Genomic DNA, 22,440 nt, shown 5'->3' with positions numbered 1-22,440 from the left:
TAAAATTCATTGTTGTAGCCCCGGAACTGTAATATATAAAATATCTGGTTTTACAATACCTTTATCAGTTCCAAAAACTTTTGGAAACTTTTGGAACTGATAAAGGTATTGTAAAACCAGATATTTTATTATAATTATGTTGTGAAAGCTAGACCCAGAGAATGAAAGTCGTGTAAACTCAACTATGGACCATCGTTGGTCCAACAAAAGTATCTTTTGTTGGTCCAACGGAGTGAAAAACGGTTGGACAACGGTTGGCTTGATGTATGATACCCAGCAATTCATATTAATGTATTTCATTAACAATGAACCAATGTTGGTCCACAGTTGTAAATATTGGTTGGCCCAACTACGAGATATACAGTTGGACAACGGTTGGTTGGTTGTGGAAGCTCCAACCAACCATCGACCAACTGTCCCACAGTTGGCCAACGTTGGCCCAACCATCTGTGCTACATGGGTAATTAGTATTTTAGCTTAAATAAACCACCAACCAAATAATATAAAACCAAAAGTGCCACAACGTTAAATGTAATTTTTATTGTCAACAGCCATTTTGAAAGGTCAAGGTTTAATATTTTTTTCAGTATCCTTTATAGAAATATTCCTTCAAAACACAAATATGCTCTTTGCTGACCTCAAATATTAAAGAGTGTGTGATGGGCTACTCTGCACGAAATAATAAAACTGTTGTTAATCATTGTTTTCAAATAAATAAATAAATAGCAATGTCGAGCATAAAAGAATTACATGCCTAAAACAAATAATACAAACGTTTTCTAATAATTCACAACTGCCGCTAATTATGATGAAATGATTTCCTTACTCTTAAATAAATGTATAGGTTTGGCTATAATCTTAACACTTTATTTAAATAGAAAACCTTTTCAGCCAAACATTTCCATATCATATTTCTATACTCCTAACATTGAAAAGCTATACAGTCTTCAAACCTGGTTGTCATATTTTACATGCTAATCGTATTTAGTAAGTTCTAGTTAAGTAAACGAGTTATGTTATTTGTTATATATATTGAACTGTTAAGACATTTATGAATTGTAATTATTTGATTAAAATGTCAAATTATTTTTATAGGAAATCTTAAAAACGAGAAGAAGGTTCTTCAGTGGTTAGTTGATCAAAAAAGTAAGGAAATATATTATTGTTTTTATGTGTCTGTTCCTTTTTATGCTTTGGATTTAAGTATCCGATAAGTAAACTCACTGTTAACCCATTTATCTATTTAAGCTCTTACTTTAATTTGAAGATGTTTTTATTACTCAAATAGAGATTAGAATTTCTCTAATGTATATTACATTACATTTTGAGTTTGAAATCTCTACTTGAACAATGTCAAATTAACATATAATTGTAACTAAAATTTTTCCTCATGAGCAGAATTCTAAGAAATTATTCAAAAAACCAAAACTATCCATATTGTTGAAGTTATGTCACTACAATAGTGCAATTGGCATTCCTCTCCCTGTAAGTTGTGTACCTGTTGCTGTAAACTAGCCAACAAATTACAACAATAATCCATTTGTTTGCATATTTTTCTAAACACTTAAATAAAATTTAAAATGCTTTTACCAACCATGAAACAATGTCTGTAATGTGTGAATGTCACCGATGTTTATACGTCGATTTGAGAAAGAAAACATTCGAGAATTAAATTGGATCTTGACATTAAAATATGTTGTGATGCATTTTGCCTTGAACTAGCGTTTTGTCAAACGTTCTACGCTACGTTGTAACCCATATTATTGAAATATTAAAAAACCTGCCAAATGCCAATTGCATCATTGTATTTGCAACATTTTATAAAGCTACTTTAAAAAAAGTTGAATTATTATCTTTTACGCAAATATTTTGTGGTGTATCTTTTTTATTTTTACTTTTCTACTTTAGTAACTGTACAAAAAATAGTTTGAATTCAGCACAAAGGAGGATCAATTTGCTTATCATTATAATTATTGCATTTACATATTGTAAAACTTACATTCCAATTATTCATTCCAACAATATGAGTGATGCATATTTATTTTTATAACATTTAGGCTTGTATTACTTCAATACAATTACTGTTATTAATGTTAACAAAGTGGTCACAAATGGTGTAGTAAAATGTCTGTAAGTCTTTTTTTAAATGCATGTTTACTTTTCTCAAGTTGCTAGAGACTTCAAGAAAAAAAGCATTGAACTTTTTTTGAAAAATTAGAAACCCTGTAGGCCTAAAAAGTAAGGTACCTATCAGCATTAGTGAATCTTTTCTTTTTCGCAACTATTTTACCAACAACTATTAATGAGTATATAATTTTGTTTGGTAAAATACACATTTACAAAGATGTCAATCATTCAAAAGAAGGAAGTGTCTTAACAAAGGAGTTTGAAAAAACAGTTTTTAAGTTAGCCCTGCTAATATTTTTCCTTTAAATGCTTTTGTTTAGTTACACAGTTAAGTTTCTCCAATTTAAAAATCGCTACAAGCTACACATATCGCAATACTGATTCTTAAGCTTTTTCCAACAAATTAATAAAATAATAAGTTTACTAATTTTTCATATCTCTTAATTATCTTGTTTTTATTTTCATAATGTGAAATTTGTTATATTATAAAAATGATAGTGATAAATTTGTATTGAAAACTTTAACCTTTTTGTATACTAGATTGTTTCAATTAAAGTGAGAAAAAAGAAATGCAGTCTCCAAACAAATAGTTGACTATCGCGACATTAAATGAAATAAAGTTTGTGGTTATTTATCAAAGAAAAACATTTCAATTTAGGTTCATTTATCACCAAACAAAACCCTGGTCTTGTCTGGTGGTTGTCGAACAAGTAATTATCTGGTTATATATTTGTGCACATTATTTTAAGGTTTATATATTATTTTATATTTAATATTTTCAGCAAATTAAAATGCTGCTGAAACCAGAATTACGTTAAAAACATATTTTAGTACCTGTTAGCAAGATAAAAGTGTTTGCAATTAAAGATTCTTTACATCTTGGTAATCCAGAGGCCATCCATCTTTAAAAATAAAATGTAAAATTGCTAAAACTTGTAGAGAGTTCTTTGCATTTTATTTTTTAGTTGAGGTAATATATAGTATAAAGAAACATATATAATAGATATCGGTTTGCCTCCAATGGAATTTCAAATCAATTACATTTTTTTTAGAAATCTTCTTCTGTAAAATTGGCTCTTTTATGCTTGGATTCAACATTGAAGTCTCTAGCAGTGAATGTGCTTCATACAATAATCATGAAATAACATTTGCAATTGTTTATGTATCCTTGCATTGATCCTTGCAACCACACTACAAAATACAAATTTTTAACTTCCTACTTTAAATTTGCTTAAATAAAGTAACATTTAAACAGATAATGATGACGACGAAGACGGAAATGATGAAGACGACGATGATGATGATGATTTGAATGATGATGAGGAAGATGATGAGGATAATGATGATGATAATGATGATGATGGGGATAATGATGATGATAATGATGATGATGGGGATAATGATGATGATGAAAGAGCATTATCAGGTAGAAAATAATAGATTGCCTGATTAATTCCGAAATCATTCCAATATTCCAGTTTAGTCAGCTTTCTTATCCCCCTTTCTTTTGAGTAGTCTGTGAACAAGTAGTGCTTTTAAAACTGTAGTGGATTGTTGAATGAGTATTCAATGCTGTTTTTGTTTAAAGCACTTTTCTCCACATATACTTGAGCACTTTTCACATGACGTAAACCACACCAACAACGTTATTCCTTTTATCCGTGATAGTAAAGAAAAATTCTTAATTTTATGTTAAACATTGTAAAACATTCTTCCCTTCTCTTAGACAAAATTGTAATATTGGGTTGTTACTTACAAAATCCTCACCTATTATAGCATTAATGTAGTGTAATCATAGGACCCGAGCAGTTAAATACAAAACCACAAATTATTTTGCGTGAATGTCGGATCATTTGGAGACTGCATCGCTTGTAACATGTATTTATGACATTCAATTCCATAGTTTCATAGTGAACTGACAAACATTACACTACAAATCCTGACGGGGATTCTTTTTCCGTTGTAGGGAAGAAGCTCAAGACGAAAAAGCTCAGAAAACTGAAAACTCGGAAATGAGGATAAAAATGCTTGGATCACAGACTACAAATGGTGACCTCTCTGTCGACGAGCCACCAAAACACTCTTCTCTTCTTTATGTTTTGGTTTTCTTATCTTAGTTCTGGTAGAAATTTTAGTCCGACTAGAAAATTATTCATTTCTCTGTAAATTATTTAGCCTTATGAAATTTTCATTTACAATTGATCACTAGATAGTCTTCATATCTGACTTTTCATATTAAAGTTCCTCTTTTAACAGTTATGTTAGTTAAGTTAAGTTAGGAGGATTCATGTATGAGATTAATCTATGAAATAGCTTATTTAGTTACATTGCTTAAAATTTCAAAAACATATTAGGATTTACATGTTATTTTATGTATATGCTAAAACGGTCTAATATTACCATATATATTTCACTTATACACCTAAGAAATATGTTCTCAATAATGTGCGTTTATTAACAATGTTTATTTATTGTTTTTTTCTATATATGTTTCTTACAGTTTTAAGAGGATAGGCTATATACTATTTTGCTCAACTCTAGTCAAACACATTGTACCGTTTTTCATAACAATTACATTTTGTCATTTGTATTTCTTAATTCAAAATTACCAAATTTTACAGATTTTTGTTGATTTAAGTTTAAGTTTTATATGTGTATGAAAAAGCTAGGGGTTAGTGTATGTCAGTTCCATTTGTTACTAACATAGTTTGCATGTTTACCCTTAAAATGTCTCTTTTATTAACCGACTAATTTTTGTGTAACTAACCAAACAGTTATATCGTCTGCAGCAAGAATTTATCTCTTAATATTTTGGAAACATCCATTACATATCTCATGAGAAATAACAGAAAGTTGTTAGCTTCAGACTCGTGACGTTCGGCCCTCGGGCGGTGTGTCACGAGTGTAACGTAACACTCGAGTATTGCCATTCTTGTTGTTTTGTCTGCAGTCGGTTGTCAATTGTCACTTAACAACACAGTTAGGTAGCACACGTAAAAACAATTAAGTACGGAAATACTGTTTGAATTACTTTTGCTGCAGGCGATGGCTGTTTCGTCATCGGACTCGGTGGCAAAAACGAAGTTCTAAACCCCTCCTATGAGCCCTACAAGTGCTGCCCCACGACAGTCAAGAAGGGAACCAAAGTGGCCAAAATGTCGCCGGCAAAGGATGATGACCAGAAGCCCAAGAAGGCCAAGGGTGGAGGAAAGGAATCGAAAAAAGAGAAGGACAAGAAGGACAAGTCAGGTGTTGCAGATAAGTCATCAAAAGTCAAGAAAGGACTGCAGAAGTATATCTGGTGGTGGTAAACCCAGACCCAGGATAGGGTGGCTCACCCTGAGAGCGACTCACACTTGCGATTCCACATTCTCATCATAACTAAAGCAAACTTACTAATGACAATGTTAAGTCTTACCAACTCATTTGATTTCAGCACTCATTTTGTCTTTTTTTGGGGGGATTATAGAAATTACATTTGTTTATTTATTTTATAATTTTATCAAGACTAATGCAGAGGGGTTCCAAAAGATAAACATCAATTTTTGTCGGTATGATATTAAAAAATAGTTGAATACTTTTAAAACATTTATACCCTTCTAAAGTCATTTTATTTATCAATATTAAAAAAATTCTCTATTATATCTGATTCAGTAAAATGGTACAGTCGATTCAAATTATTTATGTAACTATATGTATGTGTGTGTGGTATATTTGCGATCTCTCGTAGGTACAAAAGATGTGAAACGTCTGAGTGTATGTTTGTATGAGCCACGAATGTCAGATGTCTGATTAATGTGTTTTGACATAGCTAATATTACTAACTTGAGTTACAGGTAAAAAATTAAAAATACTACAAAACAATTGGCTTATTTGGAAGTTGAACAATTACTGTAGTCATTAAAGTAGATTTGGATGTAATAATTCTATAAACCTTCGTTACCACAAGTAAAAAAGTTAGATCAGTTACAGTTGCAAAATGCACCAAATTAGCTTAAATATTCTTTTTATAAAGTATAGTTGCTAAAAATATTCTTATAAAACAACACTCACTGCCTTTGCTTTCTATTTTTGTGAATACAGTATATTAGACCCTTGTTATTAATCAACAATTTGATTTGTTAAAGTGTAGATGAACCAATTAAGTAAGTGAATTAGTCCAACTAGATACTTTTAACAAAACAAATACTATAACTTGACACAGCAATAATGTCAGGGTTCAAACTGAATAATTATACATTCTAATTGATTTCACATGTCAGTTGTCTCAAGCTTGTAAACTTGTTTAAGTACTTTTTATTTTTGTTACGGTTTATTGTTTTATGGTTTCCGTGCCTTCAAAATGTTACTACCATCCCATGCTTTTACAGCAGTTTGCCTTGATGTACATACTTTAGTTTACATTTGGTTGTTGTTGTTATCATCTATATATATATTGATATTGTTAAATTTCCTGTAAATTGTACACTTAATGTCAGACTGAACAAGCTTAGCTGCTCCATAGGCACTCTAGCTGTAGAATTTGTTTTGTAAATAAACAAATAATTATGTATAATGTTAATGTACATAAACATCATACGCTTCACCTATGTTGTGTAAATAAAGAAAGTAAACAGTTGTTCCTGAAGGTTGCAATGTAAAAACGTTTGCCTTCTGTCAAAAGTAAAGGGTCTATTGTAGATTACAGTTTTAGCTCAGCCAACCGGTGCTGGTAGTCTAGCAGTATGAGTATAGTAATCTAAGGCATATCTAATCATGACAACCAGGTTTCAAGCTAGATAGCAAAGTCCTTCAAACCGAATGTGTTCTCAATTTATTTTTACGTCCTTTTACAAATGCCAACATGATGTATTTACATGGTGATTCAATGTGATTCTGAATAAAGCTGATATTTTTAAAAACCAACAGTTTCTTTTATTTGTTAACTTTGGCCGACTCACAGTTCCCAGTTCTACACTTCTGTTTGATTTGTTATTGTAAGTAATGTGTTTGTTTTTGTCGATAGTCCACACTGCACAAGGTTATTTCACACAGGATATTTTTCAGGCAAAGTAGTACCTTTTTTGTTTTTTCCAGTGGCTGGGTAAAATGCCCTCATGTACAAAAATATCAATACAAAAAGTTTGAAAATATATTAATATAGGCTGCATAAAATCATAGACGAATAGCATAAATTTAGACTGTCAAGGGAAGCTTCTGACGCCAACCGCTAGGAGTGCCGTGTAGTAACGGCGCAGACCACTGCAGACAAAGAGCGCAGAGCCGTATTCTGCCAGCAGACGCTGCAGCGGTGTGTGCCATAACAACACGACACTCCTAGCGGTGGGCGCCGGAACATATGCTAACCGCAGCACTGCTGCCGGTCTATATTCATTCTATTTGTCTATGATAAAACACAAGATTCTCATTTTTATACTATAATTTTTTGTGCCTACAATCTTTATGGACATTTAAGACTGATCAAAATAATGAAAATAACTGGTACTGGGGTAAAAACGAACAGTTACACATTTTAAATGATAAATATTAAGGGTTAAGTATGATATATATTTCCATCAAAAGTATTATGTAGATAAAATACTCTTGTATTTTTCTACAAATTCTTTCATGATGGGTTAGCCTCTGGATCGTAAATTGCAATATAAAAATGGTTTATTTTACCTTTTTGCGTCGAACGATCCGTGTGTAGTTAGTACAACTACAGCTGTTTCATACCACTAGGGTACATCATCAGGTTGTTGGCAGAACGTTAGATAAAACAGCATTCATTCATAGATGAACTTGTCGAAATAAATATGTCTATATACACATAATACACGAAAAACATTTAAAAAACACGAATTTACGAACTTGGCCAAGTAACGAACACACGAGACTGGTGCCGATGGATGTTGCGTCATGACTGCAGTCGTGTGTCCAAGCATCAGCTGTTACCCCTCCCCCCCAACTCCTTTATCAGGACCAGTTTTGTTTTGGTTTAAATGAATGGCAGTATTGTAGATGATATTAGATCTGAATGAAATTTGTTCGTTCAATATATGGTCAGGGTGTTCTTTGGATGCCTTGTATATTTCGAACTCCTCTATTGTGTCCATGTATCTGCCTTTAGTACATAAATGCATAATTTCTAGATTACTATGTATGTCCTTGTAGTTGTGGTTTGCGTTAATTATGTGGTTGGCGAATGCTGATTTCGAGTTCTTTTTGGGTAGGTGTTCTTTAAACCTAGTGGCGAAAGAGCGAGCAGTTTGGCCGATGTAAAAGCTCGGGCAATCGTTACATGTCATTTTGTAAATACCTGTGCTGTTTACTTTATCGGAATGTGTTTTATTTTTTTCTTTAAGCATAGTAGATAACTTGTTAGATGTTTTGTATGCAACGTGTACATCGTTCTTTGCCATTTCTTTTCTCAAGGTGTTATTGAGTACTACTCCAAATTCAGCACATACATACTTTTTGTTTCTGGGTTCTAGAATCTCTTTTGTTTTATTTTTCTGTTTTCTGATAAGTTTATCAATGAGGGAGCTTTCATATCCATTGGCAACGGCAATGTGCTTCAAAATGTTTATTTCATTGTTGTAGTTTTCTGTGGTAAGGGGTATGGATAATAGTCTGTGAACGAAACTATTGTAAGCAGCTGTCTTGTGGTTGAAAGGATGGTGTGATGACGAATGGATGGTCTGGTCAGTTGTTGTTGGTTTCCTGTAGATTTTGAATTCCATGATGTGATCAGTTCTTGTTATTGTTACGTCTAAGAAATTAATTGATTTGTTTCTTAACCGAAGCTAAATTAACCGAAACCGAAGCTAACAAATCAATTAATTTCTTAGACGTAACAATAACAAGAACTGATCACATCATGGAATTCAAAATCTACAGGAAACCAACAACAACTGACCAGACCATCCATTCGTCATCACACCATCCTTTCAACCACAAGACAGCTGCTTACAATAGTTTCGTTCACAGACTATTATCCATACCCCTTACCACAGAAAACTACAACAATGAAATAAACATTTTGAAGCACATTGCCGTTGCCAATGGATATGAAAGCTCCCTCATTGATAAACTTATCAGAAAACAGAAAAATAAAACAAAAGAGATTCTAGAACCCAGAAACAAAAAGTATGTATGTGCTGAATTTGGAGTAGTACTCAATAACACCTTGAGAAAAGAAATGGCAAAGAACGATGTACACGTTGCATACAAAACATCTAACAAGTTATCTACTATGCTTAAAGAAAAAAATAAAACACATTCCGATAAAGTAAACAGCACAGGTATTTACAAAATGACATGTAACGATTGCCCGAGCTTTTACATCGGCCAAACTGCTCGCTCTTTCGCCACTAGGTTTAAAGAACACCTACCCAAAAAGAACTCGAAATCAGCATTCGCCAACCACATAATTAACGCAAACCACAACTACAAGGACATACATAGTAATCTAGAAATTATGCATTTATGTACTAAAGGCAGATACATGGACACAATAGAGGAGTTCGAAATATACAAGGCATCCAAAGAACACCCTGACCATATATTGAACGAACAAATTTCATTCAGATCTAATATCATCTACAATACTGCCATTCATTTAAACCAAAACAAAACTGGTCCTGATAAAGGAGTTGGGGGGGAGGGGTAACAGCTGATGCTTGGACACACGACTGCAGTCATGACGCAACATCCATCGGCGCCAGTCTCGTGTGTTCGTTACTTGGCCAAGTTCGTAAATTCGTGTTTTTTAAATGTTTTTCGTGTATTATGTGTATATAGACATATTTATTTCGACAAGTTCATCTATGAATGAATGCTGTTTTATCTAACGTTCTGCCAACAACCTGATGATGTACCCTAGTGGTATGAAACAGCTGTAGTTGTACTAACTACACACGGATCGTTCGACGCAAAAAGGTAAAATAAACCATTTTTATATTACAAATTCTTGTTTTGGTTTGACTGTTTTCTTTGTTTTGGAAATAGACACTGGAGCTAAGTGAATTGCTCAACACATTTTTTTATGTTCATGTTACTCTCTTACCACCCTATTCCACAAATAGATTGAACACCGGTTTACACATTTATTTTGAAAACATTGATATGAACTGTCCAATACTTATCAACTTTTTTAATACTTCAGTATTTTTTTTCAATTCTGGCCTTACCAATAGCTGGCCACTGTATGGGAATATAAAGTATACATAAATAGGGAGGAGACAAACTCGGCAAACAACAGGACATTGTATTGTAGTAATGCAAAACCTGGAGACATTTCTGTGGAAATATTTTGAAACACCTGAAAACCAGGAGGAATTATTTAATTTTTTTTTCAAAACTATAGTTTTCATCTCTGTATGCCTAACGTAACAAATCAAACCTTGCTGTACTACTATCTAAATGACATAATAGTTTTAGCAATTCCTAAACAGTAGTAAATGAACTTTCATTCCATGCTCGCTCATATTAGGACAGAAAAAAGTGCTTTACAGTTTTTCGGAGCTTTTATGTTCAAATTATAATTAGACCTATACGGTAAATTTTGTACTTTATTGTTGAATAAGGAATTCCAGGGACCATATTTTTCAAATGCGATAATTTACCTTTTTAGAGCAAGCTTACCAGTTTTACTTTTATTTCTTTATACCATTGGCATTTTTAAGGTTTAAAGGAATCCTGAGCTGTAAAATTTTTATCCAGCCCATAGTATGATTGATTTGTGAAAATTTACCTGTCAACTCTTTTAATGTAATCTAACTATTAAAGTTGACATATGAGTTTAATTCCTTATAGCACACATTAAAAACTATATTCATCTAGAAAACTTGTGGTTGATAAGTTGAACATTTTTTTAATGCATCAGCAGAACAGATTACTGTTAAAGATATTATATTTTGTGAAGACATTTAACAATACCAATTTTAACATCAAACTACTATGGTAAAATTATATATTTCTACATCTTGACCAAAACTGTTGTCTGCATATTGACTTACAATTCAATTAAAATATTCTTCATATCATCTTCTTCATCTTCTTCAATTCTTTATTTCATATTGTACATCAAGTACATCAAATGGTATTAATACTATAAGACTTTAAAAGACACAAGCCTCTATGAAATAAAACATTAGGCCTACTGAATAGAATATTCTTCTAGAGTATATAATAGCAAAAACAACAGGTGACGCTTAAACAGTTTTTTTTTATGATTTGTAAAAATGATTTTATTTATGTGCTATGGCAGCCTTATTTAAAATTTAGCTTCAGCATAAGTGGAATTTTTAAATACAAGCCTAATCTGTGGGCAGGAGTTGATATTATATCACGATTTATTGTATTATAATTGTGGCATTCAATTAATAAATGTAAAACTAATAAATTTTGCCTGCAATAAATAATTACTTTGTAAATATACATGCTGTATAAATGGTCATTATAACCAGGTTTTAAAATTCCTCTTTGACAGTGTCTCTCAATATGATATCTCATATCTATCTATACTTATTTAATACCCAAGCAGGTTTTTGTGACAATTACTCCTCCGAAACTACTGTACATTTGACATGTTTTTGGTGTCATTGGAAAGAGCGTAACGTGAAGTTGTGCAGGAAACTTTATTTTTAGTTAAATGATAGTGAGGCCCTAGGGCCCTTCAAAGTTTCATATTTCTCCATAAGATTAACATGGGAAACAAACATTGTTATGAAACTCCAGCTGTTGTCAGAAATTGAAAGTGACAAGATGAACATATGTTAATTTTAAACAGTCAATGTGTAAAAATCAAACAGAGAGACCTTTTTACACAAAGATATGGTGTACAGGAATATCCATCTTGACAAATAAATAATTTGATTCGTAGTTTGTTCAATTATACAATAAGTTGTTTTACATTTTGAGCTTTTGAGGGACATTTGTCCCTACATGCCACTAGTTATTCTTAATGCTCCTTTTTTGCAGGATCAAAAGCCTGGCCAGATTTTTTTTCTTGTAGCACCGTAGATGCAAACACAAAAATTTATATTTTAATGACTACGGTACATATAGGCAAAATATATAATTTTTAGTGTTTTGTGATTACAAAGATTGGCTAGTTTATACAATGCATACAAACTAGAGGGGACTTTTTTAGCTACGTGTTCAATATGTAAATCCCAACTTAAATTGTTGCTTATTATCTAACCTACAAATTTAGTGAATTTTACTAACTTTTTATACTTTTTATATGATTTGTGATTATCAAAGTGTCAGTTATGACATATTTTAAGGGGTGTACTATTCCAATCAATTTGCATTGCTTCAATTAGTTCATTTTTTTAACTAGGTACATTAGTTTTTCAGTACATGACTTCAGTTTTACTGATAATTGCCAGCAATTGTATTTTATAATCACAATAAGGGTTTAAAATATGTGACAACCAACCAACATGATTTTGGTCAGATGGACATGTCAAATGGTGGAAGGAGAACTTAAGATGAAATTCTTTTTAGGTGAACTACTCTAAATAAATTAAATGTGAGATGGAAGAGTTGTAGAATTCAGTAAACTCAATTGGTCCTTTTAATTTTCAATTTATAATTTTCGTTTCTAGTTACTTTTTGAATTTATAAGTGCTTTAATTCAGAATTTTTATAATTTAAAATATGTACTTAAAATAGAGAAAAGTAGGCAAGTGTGATTGTTTCAGTCAAAATATTTATCTCAGTTTAAATATTAGAATTTTAATAAGACATAAAAGCAATTGCATTTTGCCTTATTCTAATTTTTGTTCTAGTCCAAACGCTTTTATCAGCTCAAATGTAGACATTTTAACAACATATTAGAACAATAAGAATAAATTCCAATAAAATTAAGTTGATTATTTATTTATTCATTGCTTTTAACAATTATTACATTGTGTCGCAAATTGTTCTGATCAAATGTCGTCTAGCCTTAGTTTAAAAATTCTTATTTCAGTTTACCTATTGGAATCCAAACAAGAGGCTCAAGCACTAAACTGTTCTTGAGCCTTTTACCTTAGTCTAATATTGTTCATGTTCAAATATTTATTTCAGTTTAAATATTGGAATTCTAATAAAAGACAAAGGCAAATAAAAATGTTTAGACTTTTTGCACTTATAGGGTGATTTCTTAAAACCTCTTAAATTGTTATTGTTATTATGGTAAGTATCAATGTTGTGAATTTCAGGAAAATACAGATCTGTAAACATAGCCACAGCAGAAGAAGGTGAGTTAGAGATGTTGGTGCCAGAAATGGTAGAGTTTGTGGTGTTCATTTTGCACCCTGTAGTTCTTTATCTGTAGGATTTGGTTGGAGTCTGTTACTTTTTTCAAAGGTTTGAACTCCCCGTTATCTTTTAATGTTCAACTCTTAAGAACTTCCCCACCAGTTTCATCCCTGTTTTAAGTGCAGCTCTTCAGTTGAGATTTGAACCTTTTCTATTTCCCCTATTTTCCAAGTATTTACTCATGGTGAAAATCCAAGGAGATAAGTGGAAATCTTTTTAAAATCCTTCCAATGACTGGATTTTCTCCCACTTCCCTATTACCTCTTTGGTTCCTATTTTGTGTTTTCTAAACAGTTTTGTTCATAAATTTTCTTAAGTCTTTTTGAAACTACAGTATCATTTATAGTAAATCCATTTGACTGGTGAAATTGGATAAAAAATTAGGTTTCCCAAAAAGAAACTGTAATTCATCACAGTATTAAAATTTAATAATGGTTATTAATTTTCAAAATTAAATATTCTAAAATAGCAAAGTGAATGTTGAAACTCTTTTTTTCTAAAGTTTACCACTCTAGTGAAGTAAAAGACAAGAGAATGTTTCAGGTAATCTGTTTGATGAAGACGAGGTACTACATTGGATGATCAAGCAGAAGACTGACGAGAGTATTGAAGACATTGATAGAGAAACGTTGTTTGAGTACATCGACACTAAGGAGTTCCTGGCAGTGGTGTTTTGTGAGTAAACTTGTACAACAGATAGTTAAAATATTATAAACTCTAGATATATTTTGTAAACTCTAAGATTGTTAATATCTGACTATTTTGAAACACTATCAAGCGTATGTATTCATATTATTTGCCTCCTAGATTGAAACCAATTAAAATTCTAAGGGTACCTATTCTTTCCACCGCCCTCAATCCTTATAGTGTTTCCATGACTTTAGTTTCAAGGGTTAAGGTGCATCATTGTCAAATTTCTTGTTTTCTCTATTTTCGTGACTTTTCATATTCACTCACACATTATAGTATGCTTAGCGTACTGTATGATCAATGTCCATACATTTTTAAGTATGAGAGTTATTTGAGTTATTTTATGTATAAGAGATCGTCTACAGTATTCCCTTCCTCATTCTCTTCTTGTTGTGAAGCACGGGTATAGTGGCTAGTAAATAATATTGTTAACCAATTTAACCAACTATTTCAAGTCACGAACCTTTATTTGTAACGGTTGTTTGCAGACTTGGAAGAGGACCCGTTCACAGTCAAAGTGCTGCGTCATGTTGAGTTGATTGATGACGAAGCGTCCGAGTACGGGATCAAGATCGTCAAGTGTTCTGACCGACTCATGGCCAAGAAGTACGGCTATCGCAACCCTCCTGGTGTCACGTACTTCCGCAAAGGGAAATACATCAACTACGATGGTAAGGCAATTTGTGTTATGAGAAGAAGAAAAAGAGAAGAAAATGTGTTATGCTGACTAAAGAATTTCCTTGAACAATCAAAACAGACAACACTCATCAACACTGTGTGCTACATAGTTTGATTCTGCTCCATGTCCACAAGACTTATCATATTCTGTCCGCATTTGAACGCCTAATAATCATTCCTACCTAACCTATCCCAGTCAGAAAACAATTGAGCTGTCCCGTACTGAGGAAGGACCCTGCCTACCTTTGCCATTGAGTCGGACAGTTAATGGTTCCTACAGTTTTAACACCACTTCATTCTGTTGAACTGTTACTAACTATGTATCCTTGTTTTTTCAGGAGACATTGATGATGACGAAGAGCTTCTTGATTGGCTGACAGATCCACAAAACATGGAGCTGACGGAACACATAGAGAAAGTCAACCGGAAAATGTTCAACAAAATACGGCAGACATCTGATTACATCGCAGCATTCTTCTGTGAGTCTTTCACTTCTTATTTAAATTTCATGACAACTTTCACATTTTGATTTTACAAAAATTTCAAAGAAATTGTATTTAATTATATTTTTTAGTTCTTATAGCGGATACACTATTATTGGAAAAGTGGAATAAGTTGATAAAATTTTAGCTTCCATTACAGTGGATGACCCGGGTCTCGGCTCTTGTTAAGCCATAGTCATATCCATCAGGGATAAACACTTATCCATCTCTCAATGAATATTTCTGAATAAGCTTGTTAACTATTTGGGTTTGACTGACTTTACCACTAGTGTGTCGGATGAGTAGAAGTGTTTGAGGTGTTCTGTCTAGACAGTGACGACTGCAAGCAGTGCGACCGAGTGCTGGCCGAGATAGAACACATTGATGACGAGGCCGAGGGTGCAGGAATAGACTTTGTCAAGATTGACGACAAGCAGATGGCTAAGGAGTTCGGAGTCTTTGCTCTGCCCGCTGTACTGTTTTTCAAAATGAGCTCCAAGGAACCCGTCATCTATGCTGGTGAGGCTGATTCATTAAAAGTAATTCTAAGGACTTCTTTTAGGCACCTTAGGTTAGATAATCAAGACTCTACTGTCTCTCTGACTGTATCTACATCAAACTATAAAAGAAGATACCAAATTGCTGCTTGATGGGGTGTATTACAAACACTATGTAGATGATTTTTCAAATGATGTATTTATTCAATTTATTAGCATATTTTTTAGTTATTATAGTTTTATTTATTTTAATTATCCATACATTAATTATCCAACATTTTACCTGTTTTCCAGCTATGCTAGATCTGCAAACATTTTGTGAAAATAAATTATTGAATTTAATTGAATTAATAGCCCCTTGACTGTTCCTTTGAGAGTCAGCCACAAAGATCTTTTTGCGTTCAATTTCATCACACTAAAGGTAGAATTTCAAACCAAACTACATCATCTATGAGCCCACCTAAGCATGGGTCTGCCTCTCAACATAAAGGTGAATTTCCTCACCTCAGTAAGCTCTGTGCAGTCAAGCTAGGTGATAGAATGTAATAAAATTGACAATACTTAAATGCTTTGTCCTCATTCTGGACCCTCAAGCAGTCTAATCTTGTTATTTTCACGAGCCAGCAAATAATCTCTCAAAATGTATATTGGCAATAGTATTTGGAAAACAAAAATCTTTTCCAGGTGACCTATACGAAGAACAAGACATTCTGAACTGGCTGCTCACACAGAAGGATCCGTCAGGCGATGTCATCGATGAAGTCAACGGAGACGAGCTCTTGAAAACAATTCAGGAATCTGAGGCCTTGGCAGTTTATTTCTGTAAGACAAATTTTCAATTTACTATCTGTTTTTGCTGAGTAAACTGTAGACAAATTTGATGTACGCTTGACACAGTTAAGAGTTTAGTATATGCTTGAGTAACAAAAAAAAATAAACAATTTGTAATAAAACAAATATTATGTGCTTTTTTTTTTAAAATACTATAACCTTTTTACAATAAAAACAATGAATGTGGTTTTTAATACTAAAAAACAAAAGCACAACAAGTACAACTAACTCTTGCAGTTTATAAAACCCTATAAAAACTTAATTCACAACAAGTGAACTTAAAAACCAGTGTATTATTTTAACAGTTTCGGGTCCCAATTAATTATTTTCAGTAAATATTTTTTTTATTTAAAGGTCTTACATAGGGGTCACCAGCAAGGTTTTGTTAACATTTTTGTTGATTGGCCCAAAATATGTTTATGGTGGCTTGGCTACACACATGAACTCCATGTTAATTAACCATTTAAGGAGGTAAGTCAACTATAAGTAAAACACACTTATTTTTCAACATTTTGTCTTCATTTTAATGTATATACACCTATGTCAATTAAGGTAAGAATGGCCGGCTTTTTAACCCTGATAACTTGGCTGTCTTTGGTGCTTTTGGTGTTGTGATGTCCAAAAAAGAAAATACAAGTAATTTTAAATGGTCATACATTTTTAGTTTAAGTTGCTATAGGTTAAAAAAATCTCACCATTAAAACAATCAGGTAAACTATAGCAGGTCTTCCTGAACTAGTATAAAATTAAACTAGTGGTGGTTTTTGGTTGCATTGAATATTGTTCCCCTTTTGCCACTACTAAAAGTGGAATTTATTCTAACTCTCAGTTTAATTCCTCAACAAAAGTATTCATGCAAACAACCTACAAATCAAAAGATATTAGCTGTCAATCGATTGTCATTTTTAAAATATTGTCTATGTTTCTCAATATCTAATATATCAAATGCAATTTACGGTATGTCCTTTTCCTTTACATTACCACACCGTCCATCCCATTGCCGTTAAGGTTTGTACCTGTGAAGTTTTCTGTTTTATTGCTAATCCTAAAACTCTGCCTCTGGGCTTCCAAAATCACCATGTTAAGGTTTATCAGAATTATTTAATTTGCTTGGAAATGATAAGAAAGTTACGATGTTTAAACTCGTTATGTTAACATTTTGCAAATGCTTTACTTTACACTTTCAAACACACGACTTAAAACTAAAATAGAGTGACAACTAAAAATGATTTTGTTTTTAAGTTATAGGATTTGTCGTTGTTTTGTAATGGGCATAAGCCTGACAAATTGCTTTCTGGTATATGAGATGTTATTTAACTGTAAAACTTCAATCCAAAACCTTCACTTCTGTTTGCTTACAAATGACCTTCTGTTTGACACTACAGGCCAAGACAGTTTATATTCTGGTAATAGTTCAGCCATCAACCCCTGTCTTAGTGAGTACGGAGGGCTTCACACAGCTTTTGTCTGTCTGTAGCCTAACACCGATGTCATTTGTGTATATCAGCTTGCGCTTTGTTGATTGTAACATTCAGTAAGTCGTCATTCCATCAGTGATTAACTTTTGCCACTTTAAAATTTTTGTCTATTATTATTGTCCCAAAGGAGTAAAATGTTAGTATATTATACTCATAAAAAATAACACGAAAGCAATAGTTGTTTGGTGTGTAAAATTTGCAAGCTGTTGAACCCATTTGAAAATATTAAATCTCAGAATGTTTTGTTTTCAAAAAGATTGAAAGAATTAAGGAACCTGTATTATTTGGGTATAGACATGTAGATTTTAATATTTAAATCATAGTGTTTATGCTGTATAGCCATACCATACCATTCTCCCATATACCATTAAGAAGTCGCTAAAAAAACATGGTAGGCCTAGGTCGTAAAATTAAGAGTAGCTGCACAAGTTTAAAAAAAAATTCTAGCTGATAGACTTCTGAAGTATATTACAACGTCTTGGGTTTGGATTCACTTTAAGTGTTTAAAATAATGTATGTTTAAATGGATTCAAGTTGTAGGATTCATAAGATAAAAGACAAACATAAATCCCATTATCTCTGTAGGAATAACTTGTAACAAAGTCTACCGACCTCCAAAAATTCCTTAAAATGCTGAAAAGAAAATAAATAAATCTCACATAGTTTTGAATGAAAAATGCATGTCCCTAGGTTGATTTCCCCAATCTTGTTGCATATGCCTCACTCAAAAAAATCAAAAATAATTGTAGAGAATGTTAAACAATTTTAACCGATCTTCAGTTAAACTCTAACACATATGTCTAAGTGCGGTTAAGTAAGGGAGTGGTGTGTCGGTAGGGAACAAGACTCTTTGCGACCTATGCAATTCCAAGGCGTATCGCAAGCAACAGGCTAAGAAACATCTGGAGGTGGATCCGGCAGTGGAGGAAGACACGGAAGATAGTGAGGCAGACTCCTTGAATGATCATAACCCTGGTAGATTCCTTGACTGCGAGTGGCGTTCCTGTAGTTTAGCACCACTTCACGATAGGCCTAGAGAAATTTTTGATTTTTGTGATATTTTTGATTTTTATTTTTAGTGAGGTTTTAAATTAAAACAAATCTCTTTTACTTTTCCCGTAAAGTTTAACATTTTATTTATCAGCTTTGAGTAATTGTAAGTAAAAAGATACATGTATGTTGGGTAAGAATCATAACATGTTTTTAAATGTGTTTTTCAGTAAATAATATATAGTGCTTATTAGATGGGTGGTTAGTTTTGGTTGTAAGAATCTGGAGTAAGTGGATAGGTGTGGTAAATTTTAAAAGTGGTGGAATACCCTAAACATTTATGAAATCTTGAAATTTAAATTAATTTTTGTGTTAACTTGAATGAATAAAAGATGGGATTGAACTTAAACATACAAAAATTTACTATTTAATTTTTTGTATGATTATTGATATCATTTAATATTTTATTCAAAGTCAATAATGTATTTATTATTAAATTCTTCAAAAATTACAATAGTTACAAGTAAGTTTTTATATTTTTTATACTTTAAATTTGTATTTATATACAGGGTGTTTATAAAAGAGTGCTGGAATTTTAAATGGCAATTGCTTGGATACTATTCAAGATAACAAAATGTTTTATACGACACATTTAAGCTAAAATAACTAAGTTTTGTTTCCCGTGTAGCAAGGGAGGAAACTTTAACCTTGGCATGCGCAAAACCGGTGCAGGGTGGTAGGCCGCTATTGCAACTCACACGTCTGACGCCAGTCGCGGTGCAATATTTACAGCGCAACAGACGGCACAGAGTGTAATCTGCGCTCCACATAGTTCATATCGATTGCTAAATTAAACTAAATTTAAATCTATTTGATGATAAAGAAATTTGACGCTGATTTAATGAGTTTTGTGGCACCGTAGTGTTTTGAAAAGACATTCAACTGGCCGCCTAAAAACAAGCGATGACATATAGTCTAAGAAATCCGACAATTCTGCATTTGAAGCCCCAAAACATCGATTGCCCGACAAAGTCTTTAGTTTAACATACCTAAATCAACACTTCATGATGATATCTGTAAAATATAGTCTTTCTGCCTAAAAAAAGGTTCAGTTAAGACATGAGATTAACCCACCGATCGCCCTAAGCGTACAGACTTAGCCATTTTTACGCTGATATAAGATTAATTAATATCTGAATTTTATTAAATTATTCCAAATCGCATCAAAGTTTGAGAAAAAACTTTGTTCTTTTCCCTTCAATTTGATATTCAAACCATTTAATTATCTTGAATAGTCATCGAGCAATGACCGTTTAGAATCCCGGCATTCCTTTATAAACACCCTGTATAATCATTGCAATTTTCAATAAGCTTGGCAATTTGATAGGTAAAGTAACACAATTTCTTTTAAATAATTATTAAATTATAGTTATTAAATTAGCTATACGTTTTAGTAAAGGGGTTTGATTTTTTTTTTAATTTTTTGTCAACCCATTTTTATATTTTATTGCAGAAGTTTGCAATTATTTTTCATAATCATTTTGATTTTACGTATAATGTTTTGCTTTTATAAAAAAATTGTGTTGTGAAAGTCAAGATAAGATGAAAATTTTTCATCAGACCAGCCAGAGACTGTAAGATTGGACAACTTAGGAAATGGTGCTGGTAAATCATTTTCCCTAGTTTTCCAAAATGTTTTATCACCCTACTTTCACCCCATTGTATTGGCTTTCATGTAATATCATTTACCTGAATGAATATTGTGGATTCCGATCATTCTTAGTTCATTAGTTTGGCTTCTTTGCTTGCAACAACCCCTTCTCTCTCTATTCTTTTTAAGAAAATTTCTTAGCTAAGTAGTTTTAGACTGCCAAGGCTTTACAGCTGCTCTATTTAATTTAATATACAGGGTGAGTTTTAAATGTCCCCCCCCCAACTTTTTTCTACATTTTTTCAAATATCAATCCCAGACCACTTCCAAACATTGTTGGGTAGTAAGTACTTCATTTTGACAAGGTGGTCATTTCCGGCCGCCATCTTGGATCCGCCATATTGGATGCAAAATTTTTTTTTCAAATGTAAAGGTGGGGTTGTGACCCATTATTTTGAACTAAATTTTTACCCTGATTACAATGCCACAAACCGTTTAAAAAAATCTTGATTCATTCAAAAGTTATGAGGGCTTTTTAAAACTTTATTTTTAGCCCATTTTAACATTGTGCATTTACAAACTAAGGACCATAATCTCAAAATAGTGCTAGATAAAGACAAGTATACACTACCAGTCATTGTCGACTTATTTTCACTTGGTTATGACTGATAGAATTTTTTCGGCCGCCATCTTGGATCCGCCATTTTGAAATATGATAAATTATTTTAAATATGACGGGGGTGTTGTGACCCATCATTTCGGATTACTTTTTTAAGCTGAACTCAATTCCATGATCCGTTTTTCATTTTCATATTTTGATTTTGAAATATTCACATTTTTAACAAAAAAAATGCAATATCTCATAAATAAAACTTGATAACTAAAAAATGATTGCGGCATTAAGTTAAGCTTAAAAAAGTAGTTCGAAATGATGGGTCACAACACACCCTTCATATTTAAAATAATATATCACATTTCAAAATGGCGGATCCAAGATGGCGGCCGAAAAAAATACATCAATCATAACGAAGGGAAAATATGTTGACAATGACTGGTAGTGTATACTTATCTTTATCTAGCACTTTTTTGAGATTATGGTCTTAGTTTGTAAATACGTAATGTTAAAATGGGCTGAAAATGAAGTTTTAAAAAGCCCTCATAACTTTTGAATGAATCAAGATTTTTAAAAACGGTTTATGGCATTGTAATCAGGGTAAAAATCTAATTTGAAATAATGGGTCACAACCCCACCTTTACTTTTGAAAAAAATATTTTGCATCCAATATGGCGGATCCATGATGGCGGCCGGAAATGATCACCTTGTCAAAATGAAGTACTTTTTACCCAACAATGTTTGGAAGTGGTCTGGGATTGATATTTAAAAAAGTGTAGAAAAAAGTTAGGGGGGGGGACAATTAAAACTCACCCTGTATACAACTGTTTGTACATTATTATTTACTCTACTAATTGTGATTTTTTTTGTGTTTTACGTGTAAAATTTGGAGTTATAATGCATGGAGTAGAATCATGTTAAAGTAGTCAGAGATGAGTAATACATATTATAGTGTGTAATGTAAAACAAATTATATAATAGGCCTACATGTATAATATAATCTAAAATGTGTTTAGTGAACCTACATTTAATTTTTTTCACTGCCACCCTTAGGGCAGAAACACACATACGGCAATTGGGAGCAAGAGCGAGCTAAAGCGAGGCGACTGAG

The 22,440-nt window shown here is 32.4% G+C and overlaps 1 protein-coding gene across 9 annotated transcripts in view; it reads left to right on the top strand.

Moving 5' to 3' along the window:
* Nucleotides 1-22,440, top strand: part of LOC128989922 (uncharacterized) — a 147,024-nt gene that overhangs the window by 112,097 nt on the left and 12,487 nt on the right. For 2 of the 9 annotated variants that reach the window (XM_054412059.1, XM_054412057.1), the window contains 7 exons: nt 13,320-13,358; nt 13,963-14,094; nt 14,598-14,780; nt 15,126-15,266; nt 15,600-15,788; nt 16,451-16,588; nt 18,913-19,050. In XM_054412059.1, coding sequence (XP_054268034.1) covers nt 13,320-13,358; nt 13,963-14,094; nt 14,598-14,780; nt 15,126-15,266; nt 15,600-15,788; nt 16,451-16,588; nt 18,913-19,050 — 960 coding nt within the window. The remainder of the gene's footprint in view (nt 1-13,319; nt 13,359-13,962; nt 14,095-14,597; nt 14,781-15,125; nt 15,267-15,599; nt 15,789-16,450; nt 16,589-18,912; nt 19,051-22,440) is intronic. The other 7 variants (XM_054412061.1, XM_054412060.1, XM_054412065.1 and 4 more) reach the window with 5 other exon arrangements.

This window comes from Macrosteles quadrilineatus, unplaced genomic scaffold, assembly GCF_028750875.1.
Source record: "Macrosteles quadrilineatus isolate MER2022 unplaced genomic scaffold, UCM_ALF_1.0 Scaffold_3__2_contigs__length_128488019, whole genome shotgun sequence".
NCBI classification, from domain to species: domain Eukaryota; kingdom Metazoa; phylum Arthropoda; class Insecta; order Hemiptera; family Cicadellidae; genus Macrosteles; species Macrosteles quadrilineatus.
Note: the sequence above shows the minus strand (reverse complement) of the source record. Positions and strands in the feature narration are given on the sequence as shown.